Source organism: Macrobrachium nipponense, chromosome 14, assembly GCF_015104395.2.
Source record: "Macrobrachium nipponense isolate FS-2020 chromosome 14, ASM1510439v2, whole genome shotgun sequence".
Lineage (NCBI taxonomy): Eukaryota > Metazoa > Arthropoda > Malacostraca > Decapoda > Palaemonidae > Macrobrachium > Macrobrachium nipponense.
Genome location: NC_087207.1, coordinates 26,837,774 through 26,849,311, shown reverse-complemented (window position 1 = coordinate 26,849,311; position 11,538 = coordinate 26,837,774). Strand labels below are relative to the sequence as shown.

At 38.3% G+C, this 11,538-nt stretch overlaps 2 protein-coding genes across 2 annotated transcripts in view; one reads left to right on the top strand and one right to left on the bottom strand.

Annotated features, from left to right (window-relative positions):
* LOC135226430 (E3 ubiquitin-protein ligase PPP1R11-like) overlaps nt 1-1,571 on the bottom strand; it is a 36,196-nt gene extending 34,625 nt beyond the window's left edge. The window contains exon 1 of the mRNA XM_064265989.1: nt 1,223-1,571. The gene's annotated coding sequence lies outside the window, so the exon portion shown is untranslated. The remainder of the gene's footprint in view (nt 1-1,222) is intronic.
* Nucleotides 1,572-7,930: 6,359 nt separating this feature from the next.
* LOC135226429 (DEP domain-containing protein 1A-like) overlaps nt 7,931-11,538 on the top strand; it is a 47,017-nt gene continuing 43,409 nt past the window's right edge. The window contains exon 1 of the mRNA XM_064265983.1: nt 7,931-7,963. Coding sequence (XP_064122053.1) covers nt 7,940-7,963 — 24 coding nt within the window. The 5' untranslated portion in view covers nt 7,931-7,939. The remainder of the gene's footprint in view (nt 7,964-11,538) is intronic.

The following is an 11,538-nucleotide window of genomic DNA, read 5'->3' as shown; positions in this document are numbered from 1 at the left end:
AAACGGTGCCACTTTGGGTCACCTCCGAGGTGCTAGTACTAAACATTGCAGAAGCTCAATGGGACACCGTGTCTAGTATTGGCCCCTAGGAGATCAAATTATTATATAAACCCATTTCTGTAATGGCTGGTCGATAATTTACATTAATAAACAATATCTTTGATAGCCGAGGGGCTAGTACTAAACACGGCTTCCCAATGAGCTTCCGCCATGTTTAATACTAGCAACTCCGAGGTGACGCGTAGATAACAAACCAAAGTAGCACCTGTGTAGATCCGTTTTGTATATTGCGAAGAATAGTGACATATAACATCTACAATAAATGGACTAAACGAACACCAAATAGCAAAGCCAGTGGGCGTGATATAAATAGCTTTCAAGGAACCTCTGATTAGGAATTAAAGACCAATGGTATCGGGTTTGCAATTACAGTAAATTAAACTTTCAGGAAACCAAATTCAAACAGAATTTTTCTACGAGATTATCATCATTTCAAGGAAACCAATTAATGTATTGCCAAGCATGAAACACCTTTTCCTGGTGCAATTTCGAATTAGATTCAGCAGTCCAGCGTGACTAAGTATGAGGGAAGCTTATAGTAGGTTAGTCTTTGTAATTCAACGAACGGTTTGCTAGCATTTTAGTTCTTACTTTCCTCGTTCGTATTCTATTTAAGGCCTGTTAAAAGATGCTAAGAAAAGTACGCATACATCGGACTGTAACTGACAATTTCCAATACAAACATACACAAATAAATACTCGGCTACATGACAATTAACTAAACAATCCCACCGCCACTTAACCACAACTACAGAGGCGTCCGAGAAATCACGCTTCGCCGTAATCGTTGCTAGACCGATAAGGCACGATGACGTCACAAGGAGGAACGTTGTAGCCAATGAAAGGCCTCCTCACATACTGCGTAGGCAGATGACGACACGACGACCGTTGGGAGAGGAGGTTATTCCATTTTTTTGTGGTCGTGTGAAAAGCTTGGTTAAAGGATCAGGGTACTGAAGGAAGGTTGCGTAAGGGAGGTATACACTAATCAAGGGGAGAACATTCAGGATGGGTGCTGGTCCGCTGGATGGAAACTGGGTATGCAATTAACTGGTCAGCCATCGCCTGCGAGCACACACATATAAATACACCTACTTTATAAAGTTATATATATAAACATATACGGTGTCTATCAAATAACGGGACTGATTGAATAGCTCACCTTTATATAGGCCATATGTATTACAGATTTAATGTTTTTCGCCCTTCAGTACATTCCCCATTAGCACTGATGCATTGTTGCAGTCTGCTTTTCCACTTGTCGAAGGCATAAGGCGGAAATCACCTTCTGTCAGCTGTTTCAACACAGCCGCCGGTTTCTTCTTTACAGCATCGTCACACTACGTGTCCCTTTAAGCACTGGTTTAACATTTGTGCCACTCAAACACACGCGCACGAGACAGACAGGCAGTCATTCACTGCAGTACTAAGCAATTGAAAACGTTATGTCGGTGTTTTTTGCAAGTTTACTAAACATTTCAAATGGACACGATGTCCAATTTTTAAACTACAGATCACGCAACCGAAACTAAATGGCGACTCACAATCAACTGATCTTTATAGTCTCGTAGGGTGTTGCTGCTTGTCTTGCAGGTTCGGACACCTTCAGAGGAATGGAATGGCATATAGAATCTAGCCCAAATGCCAAGCACTGGGACCTATGAGGTCATTCAGCGCTGAAAGGGAAATTGAACGTAGAAAGGCTTGAGAGATGTAACAGGAGGGAAACCTCACGGTTGCACTTTGAAACAAGTGTTCGGAGGGGATGGTTACCAAGATGGAAGAGAGAGAAAATACGAATGAAGGCACAGTAAAAGGAATGGAAGGGGTTGCAGCTAGGGGCCGAAGGGACACTGCAAAAACCTTTAAAGCAATGACTACAGTGCACCGCGTGACGGGCACTGACTGTACTATTCCTCCTACGGGAGACATCACCATGCATGCAGTTATGACCGGTTCTGACTGCTTTGTTTACAAGGTGGAATATATCTCGTTATTTATTTAATTATATATGTGTGTGTGTGTTCGGACTGAAATAAATTTCAGGATACTTCAGCCTCAATGAATCAAAAGCAACGGAGTCAAGAAGCAGAATTATCGACCTGGCTAATTCGCTATTTATACGCTAGCTTAAGAACGAGTTATAGCCTGCTATGCTTTCTTATTCCTACTGAAATCACAGTGACTGATGGACCAATCCTTCCAGAAAAAAAAATAACTAGCCCGAGAGAGATATTCAAATGAGCCGACATATGGCGACAGTATAATTCACCGTCAAACGTAGCAGCAGCCATATGGGGCCCCTTTCGTCAAGAATTCCCTCCATTTCAGTCCTGCAATGATGGAGATTATAGTAAGTTTCACTTTTCTCTCCTCGGGCGACGCCGCGCTGCTGCTGCTGCTGCTGCACCTGCCAATCGTTTCCTGCATCTCCACAGCTGTTGGATTCGTGCATCGGTGTGACACTTTGCAAAATCTAGGTCGCTTATTTAGCTTTCTTTCGTCATTACAGCGTGTCCTAGCGGTTCGTTATCGTCTTTACCTTGTGTCTGGTAATAGCCATGAAAGGCCATATAGCTCACTGATAGCTTTCTTCTAGCATACTAGTACTAGAATAATCTTCATGCCAATAGGTTCGCACATCACCTAGTACCATAAGGCTTTCTTCTAGCATACTAGAATATTCCTAACCCCAATGGGTTCACAAAGTAGCATATCAGCTAGTACACCAAGAAATATTCCTTCTAAGCAAATGAGACACGATGTTAATGATATTTTTCGCATTACTGTGAGTCACAGTCTTAAGAATACAAAACCTTCCTTTATTCAACTCAGACACGATGTCAATGATGGTATCTCTTCCGTTAATGTGAGTCTGTCTTATAAATGTAAAATCTTTCTTTATTCAAGTCAGGCACGATGTTAATAATATCTTATGCATTACTGTGAGTCACAGTCTTAAGAATATAGAATCTCCCTTTATGCAAATTAGACACGATGTTAATAATGGCATCCTTTGCATTACTGTGTGGGAAACAATGTCAAAAGCTAGTTACAGTCTTCAAAATATAAAATCACTGAGTATCTTGTCTCAGTTCATTGTTGTCCAGTGGAAATCAAATGATTAACCTTTTCAACCTAGTTTTCTGATCTCTTAACAATCTTTGTGTAGCAGGTTTTCTAAGCCCGTGGAACATCTGCCAAAACCGTTTATGAAATGAACCGTTCAGGGCAGAGACAGCTGGAGGAGGCTCGTTTACAAAACAAACCCGACTTGGATTAAGCTGAGAACATATCTATTTCGATCTTGTCTTTGCTTTTCGCTGCCCAGACTGGGAGTATGCCACCCTGTCATTTACTAATTATGTCTGCTTCCCGGTTTGGGCTGGTTTAAATTATGGCGGCCTTATGACTGCGAGGAAGCACACCCCATAGTGGTCACTCATTACTGTAAGGTGTAGAAGGGAGTATGATGCCTGGTGTAGATTTCCGGATCTGCAAAAACCAGTTGAAACTGGCAAATTGTTCTCCGTCCATAGTTATACTACTTTAGCAGCTCTTCAGTTTTCTAACAATAAAGAACACCAAACGCTTAATAACAAGGCAACAATCATTATTGTTATAGGACTAAAAGGCGAAAGCCACCACAGCGTATATAATCAAGGCCGCCGAAAATAGATCATCTTCCGGTGGTCTTGGTACAATGCTGTATGACCCGTGGCCCATGAAACTTTAATAACCACGGCCTGGTGGTGGCCTGGCCTATATATCGTTGCCAGACGCACGTTTACGGTCTCAATTAACTTCAGGAGCAATTTAAAACAATCGGTATTCACAGATTTGAATGTGCTATATACACTCATGCTTATCTTATCACTGTTCATCATAAACCTGGTAGCACAATATCACCTCCTCTCTTAGATTCTAGGCGCAATAGAATGATAAACTCTTATCATTAATATTATTTTTCTTGAAGTTTATTTATTCTGCTGTATTTACCGTTTTAAATATTCAAACTATGGAACCAGTTTTACGTTACAGATAATCCATTGCTTTCCAGTTTCTTTTACCTTGGGAATAATTCTCGCCGGAAGTGATCTTCATAGGTTATTTGTGGCTAAGCATCTGTATAATATATATATATATATATATATATATATATATATATATATATTATATATCTGTGTATATATATATATATATATATATATATATATATATATATAGAGAGAGAGAGAGAGAGAGAGACGAGAGAGAGAGAGATGAGAGAGAGAGACGAGAGAGAGAGAGAGGAGAGTGTGTGTGTACACTTGCTAATTACAGAAACAGGATAAGCCAGGCAGCTATGAAGACAGTACTATACTAAATATGTGTCTATATACACGCACTCAGAAAAAGGGAGAGAGGTAGAAATACCATTTATATCCTACCAAGAATTCTTTCACTTCCCTTCCACCAACTCGTAAGACAGACACAGCATTCACAGTTAACGCGGTGATTAGACAACAACGTGCACTTGTACTACTACAGTGAGTCATATTCAGTCGCACCCTTCCCTTTTTAACGGAAAATACAACGGTTGGTGTGGAATGCAGTATATACATCGTGTTTACTTGTTTAGTGATCTCTCTCTCTCTCTCTCTCTCTCTCTCTCTCTCTCTCTCTCTCATAAGAATCCAAATGTTAATAATAAGTAGGGAGAGAAAGCACGCGGATGAAATGTAAAGAGGTGACATACTATCCAATATACGAGCAAGGGGAACCATATTCGATGCTACTTTGGCGCTTCGCGTCACCTCCGACGCTCTATAGTACTAAACATGTCGGAAAAACTATGGGTTGCTGTGTTTAGTACTAGCCCCTCCGGGAACAAAGTACGATGTATACCATTTCTATTTTGTGTGGTCGACAGATTATATTAATAAACGATATCTTTGATCACCGAGGGGCTTATAGTACTAAACACTGCGTCCCACTAAGCAGCGCCCCATATTCATGCTCAGAGATGGTGCAGTTCTATTGGCCTCAAGAAGTCTTTTGGAAGGAAGAAATTTAACCTTCGTGACTGCAAAAGCACACTGCTCTGTACAAGCGAGATTAAGAAGTGTAATATGTACCTCCAGTCGATTGAAGATGTAGAGATTGGGATCTTAAGAGTTAGAGCGAGAGGAATGAATTTCTTCTGTTTTCAGTTACAGGAGGATAGCTGACGGAATTTGTGCGTGTGTGTGTGTGAGAGAGAGAGAGAGATGGGGGGTGAGTTGCAAGGATTGGGATGTCTCAAAGACTTCTTAGTCTATCAGAGGAGACATCATGCGCTCACATATCTCTAGGAGCAGGTTTTTATACTATTCATTGACAGCGTCCTAATGATTTTGTCTAGCTTTGTTTTAATGGTTGTCATGTCATCTGGGAGAAGGAGAGTCTTAGAGTATTAATTTGACAGAAACGATTTTTAATCTAAATGACTCCAAAAAAGCACTGTTAATTATAAGTCAGATTCAGAAGTGTGGAAGACGACTTAGTGACGGGATCTAATATTAGCGATAATTAAGGACGAATGTGAAAGACTGCGTCACCACTGGGTTATTTGAGCTCAAAGGAAGGAGCTTGTTAGTGATCCTGGCAGTTTTCTCGGTAATTCGCTGATTAGCGGAACGAGCTTCGGCCTTTCACGAGATAGATAGAGAGAGAGAGAGAGAATTTTAGCTAATAACGCTACTGGAAGCTGAGAGAGAGAGAGAGAGAGATAATTTTAGTCCTTAACGCTACTCTAGCTGAGAGAGAGAGATGATTTTAGTCCTTAACCTTACTGGAAGCTGGAAAAGAGAGAGAGAGAGTTTTAGTCCTTAACCTACTGGAAGCTGGAAAAAAGAGAGAGAGAGAGTTATAGTCCTTAACCTACTGGAAGCTGTGATAGAGAGAGAGAGAATTATAGTCCTTAACGCTACTGGAAGCTGAGAGAGGGAGAGAGAATTATGGTCCTTAACCCTACTGGAAAGTGTGATAGAGAGAGAGAGAGAGAGAATTATAGTCCTTAACACTACTCTGAGAGAGAGAGAATTTTAGTCCTTAACACTACTCTAGCTGAGAGAGAGAGAGAGATATTTTAGTCCTTAACGCTACTTTAGTTCAGAGAGAAAGAGAGATAACTTTAGTCTTTAACACTACCCTAGCTGAGAGAAAGAGAGAAATTTTTAGTCCTTAACATTATACTCTAGCTGAGAGAGAGAGAGAGAGAGAATTTCTGTTCTCACAGTTACGAAAGGTAAGTTCATGGAATTTGAGAGAGAGAGAGAGAGATTTTTGGTAACACAAACATAAAGAACATAGTTTGTCATCGCCAGCGATTACAAGCAACGATAGTCTTATCTCTATGTAATTGCATAAACGAAAACTTAACATAAATGAAGACAGAAAACAATTTTTTTTTTTGTAAACAGGTCAGTTAAAGGTCAATAATATCGTTATTATAATAGAAAGGAAATCAGAAAGACAATAGCCGAACTCGAACTTCTCAGATATATAATTTATATGCAGTGTATTGCATTAACCTGTTTTGTTTTGCAATATCAGTTCTTTTGCGTTGTTGAATCTCATAAATATTGCCTTTTGATGTTCTAAAAGTAACCAGTTTTTTGCATCATTGTTCCTGTGTGCTGTTGAGTTCATTCACTTGCTACCGCTCTCTCTCTCTCTGTTTCTTTGTTTTCTTCGTGCATGGAATTAGTCTCTCTCTCTCTCTTTTCGTTTTCGCGAAATTAGTTTTTTCTATATTTTTTAAAGAGATTAGTTCCCTCTCTCTATCTGTTTTTTTCTTCACAAAGTAATCTCTCTCTCTCTCTCTGTACCAGATTCTGTATCAACGATATCTCCACCAGTTGCTGAAACGACTCTCCTTGTGGGGGATACAAATCTGTATATTTCCTGTATTCACTTTATATTCATGTATACAGATCAACATCATTCAACACATTCTTGCAGGATGAGTAATTAATTATTATTTCGGCCTCAGGTAAACAAATCATTTCTAAATCATCGTATTCTCCTTTAATTAGAGGCTATCTTATCAGGGGTGGATGAGATTTCATTGTGACAAAGTGATAAACTGATTAACTTTATTGTAGTTTTTTCTTAGAATAGTTTGATTTTTGATAGTTGGGCATCTCTCTTAATAGTATCAAACTATAATTTATTCATTTTTTCTAACTGATATCTCGTTTTCTTCATATTTCCTTGCGTCAAATTTTAAAAACTAGTATATGTTAGTTATCATTTATCTTGTATAAAAAAACATTTACAGGTCCTTAAATTGGAGAAAAAACAGCCACAAATTATGTAGCTATATACGTAAGTACTCTAGCAAACACCTCTGCAGTTATATACTGTACAAATATTTTTGAAAAGTTTAAGTACAAAGAGAGTTTTTGAAACCCGCACAATTCTTTTCAATAAGAGAATCATAGGCCTACAGAATCTCGCAAGATCGTACTGTAGTTCATCTAGTAGACATATTTGTACAATTTACATAACTGTGGATTTGTTTACCCAATTACCATATTATTAACAAATCGAGTAACCTTGCGCAAGCCATCTCTATATGTAGTAAACAACGAGACACTACTTGAATCAAACGTAAAAGGAATTCCGTTTGAAGGTTCATTTCAAAGGATCCAATTTCCCTCCAAAATGAGCCTGTGTGACGAAACGGTTTTGCGGTCGTTCGAGGATAATAATGGGAAGGCCATTCATAGCAAAAGCTCCTACTCACGGCCAGGCTTTATTGACCTAAACGAACTGGGACATCGGTGTTGTGAGGCCTCGTTGTTGACGACATGAAAGGAATACCTGGTACGCTGATAACTACACCTCCCGGCTTATGCGCATGTGCAGTGCAACTTATGTAAGTATTCAGTTGTTTATAGACATAACATGCACGTATGTTAACTGCGATTATACTCCGAAGTTTTCATAAAAACCTACTTGCACATGCATAGTTTCCTGTGTGCATATGTATTGATAACATTCACATGTGCGCGTAAGTGCCACGCTGTACACGTGCTCCTGTGTTCATAAGAAACGTCTCTACTGACGAAAGAAAACGAAGAAAGCGAAGAAGAAAAAGAACGATAGCTATTTCCGGAGGACGTTCACCTCTTATCGGAATTCAGGTTATCACAGATGAACGCTGGATTCCTAACCGTCGTTTTTGTTGCCACATTTTAATTGAATGACTGATTTTGGCAACGTGGCAGCCACTCTGACGTTCCAAAAAGGATAAGCGTTGCTTTTAACGAGAGATCTCCATTTATTTATCAAGAAGACATCTCTTATTGCGTGTAGTGTGACGTAGAATGTAGATAAAAACGAGAGCCTTAGACCGAAGAGGCTGGTCAGTTACAAGAGAAAGTTATTATAAGCTCCAGTTTTTATTTATCAGAATTTGAAGGGAAACTCGTATACGATTCAAGATTAATCTTTGATATTTCTTATATGATGATGTACTTGTCTTTGACACACGTCTGTTACAGAGGAACATGTAACAGTGTTTGCAAGCACATAAATGATGCCAAGTGCAAACATCGAATCCAGAAACAAGAAAGTGATAATATACACTAAATATGGAGTATTGTCAAGATGACAAATTTAGTTTAACTTAAGTGAAGTAATAGTTACAGCATTTGAATGAGAGTAGAATATAGGTGGTAAGTGGCTTCATGTAGTAATTTTTTTTTTAACTTTTATTAGAAAAATATTACATGTCATTTACATAAGTAAGGTATTACAAAATATTACAAAATGTACTACACCTACAATATTGACAAATTACTGGATTTTATTTTTTATAGTGGTAAGTGGCTTCGTGTAGTGATTTTTTTTTTTAACTTTTATTAGAAATATTACATGTTCTTTTTTAGCTAAGTAAGGTATTTCCAAAAATAGTACAAAATGTAACTACACCTACAATATTGACAAATTACTGGATTTTATTTTTTATAGTAATTGGCTGGGTCCTGTTCCTACATAGAAGAAAAATGAGATCTTATGAAGAGCTTGAGCCAGTGTTAACAAAACCAAATACCTTTAGTTATAATCTCATCAAGAAGAAGAGGAAAAAGGAACGCCCCAAATATAAGAGAAATAAAACTAACATATTTCTGGAAGTGGAATCATATATAACATCTGAATTATGAATCCTTCCACGATATGGTTGAACCGATTTGAAAACCGATAAAAAATGTTGGGTGAGAAAGGTTGCGTTTTATGATCACAGCTAAAGGATACTGATGAGTGGGTCTAGAAAATTAGGTGAAATGACAGACCCAAGAATTTAGAGTAGCTACAACTAAGCCTTTAACAACAATGGATGTAAAACCCTTCCGACAATAATTTAAAAATGAATTTGTTGACTATCAATTCTAACCTGTGTTAAGCTTTGTCCAGTTCATTAGAGTTGTCAAGATCGTTCACCAAGAATGCTCTGAAGATATTTTTTAAGAGTCTGAGAGAATGTCATAAAAATTGAATGAATGTTCAGAGCCTTCCCTAGACCAATGACCAGAAAAACACACAGGGACATAGAACATACAAACTAAGTAAAATTTCAGGTTCGTAGCCAACAGCAGCGGAAAATGTTGTTTAGATAGTATATCCTACATAAAACAAGTAACGGTCTTTTGGGCAGTATCATCGGAATATAACCTTTCGATTAACTGATTCTTGACAGTAATTCGTGCCTAACTCGGTCTAAAGTGAACAGTAAAGTCCACACATGACTCTTGGCATAATATTGCTTCACTGATGAGAGGCAATTTTCAGTGGAATATTTTAGTTTATTTAACAGAATTACCTAATATTTAAAAAGCGATAGAACCTTGTAGAGAAACGGTGTTCTGTGGAATACATCTGCATTGCTACAATGAACGACCCCATGTAAATAGACATAAAAGTTAAATTCTGAAGGACGATTTTTTTAAAGCTACACCTTACTTCATGAGATGTAATCAGGTCAGACAAACATGGTATAGATGTCTTATGTGGATCATATTGCGCCTCAGCAGCAAAGGTCATCGTCATTGTAAGAAAGATTTAACCGACAGCACAAAGTTAGGTCTATTATGCGGTGCCCTTGGGGTGTGATTCCGCATTGATTTCATGCCACAACAGTTGTTGGTCTGGGACGAATACCTTGGGAATTACGTTTGGAAGCTTGTTGCTTTCATTACTCGAAGGATGTATTTGATTATTTGGAAAGTATTTGGTTATGCAGCATTTAGATAACAAGGGATCTTATTAGGGAAATGTCCATCCATCGTTCTAATATACTTTTAGTTTATGGTTCTCTCGCCTCTAGCAATATCTCGCAACTATACCCCAGACCATGTTGACAATATCGGTGATCAGTGTCCCGGTAAACATTCACGATTTCAATTTTGGCTCCAATAACGACTTCTGGCCGCAATGTTTGGCGGCAAAACTTTAAAAGGAAACGGAATAAGTGTTTGTGTGATAATCTCTTTACACTCCATTCTTGGAGGGAGATGCGTTGCCCTTCAACTAAAAAAAAAAAGGAAAAAAAAACATGATGTTGCCATATTATGTGATATTATGAGCTGGAACAGGAAACTGGGATTCCTTCAGACAATTGTTTCGTGTCTATGAATGCGTGAAAGATATGTATATAAAAAGAAGGCGACGCGAATACTCGTAATGGCACAATTGTTCACCGTAACTGAAAGTTGTAACAGATTATTTTATTTATAGTGTTCAAGCCAAATCCTAAATGTATTAGACTTTCATTCCTTCGTACAGCTAATAATTTAACCATATTTGCAGATTTCAGTCATGATCACCAATGTTCTACATCGCTATCGATAACTTAACCTCATTTCCATAGGATTTGGCAATGACTGACAACTTAGCCGAGTCTGTCATTATTATTGTAATATTCATGGTGCGAGAATATAATATTTTTGCCCTTCATGTTATGTTTGGCAAATGTAACCAGCAATCAATTGCGTTTACAGAGCGAAATGGGAGAGCAACAACTTTAGCAATGTTTTATGGTTGATTTTCTCCGTAGATCTCATTCTAGACTGTACGATTCCATTTTCCAAAAAGTTCCCTCAATTAAGCCCACGGTCCAGATTAAGCCCACGGTGATTAAGCCTAACGTTTTCACGATTTCTGGTAGAAAGTTATCCTTCCGGTAAACAGAATGCCATGAATATAAATCACAAGTAGTTGTAAATAATGGCCTCTAGCAGCTTCGTAATCATGATGATAATTTCCATTAGAGAAAAATTATCCGTGGTTTGTCGGGCTGAATGTGTGTCAATGGGACGAAAGCTCGCTATTTGTAAACTCCAGCTGTTATCTATTAAGCTTTTAAATAGGAAATTAGGGAAGATCGCTCTTCGAAAATTAGGGAATAGTCTTTGCATGGAAGCAGATGGGAAAATATTTCGTTTCTGGCAG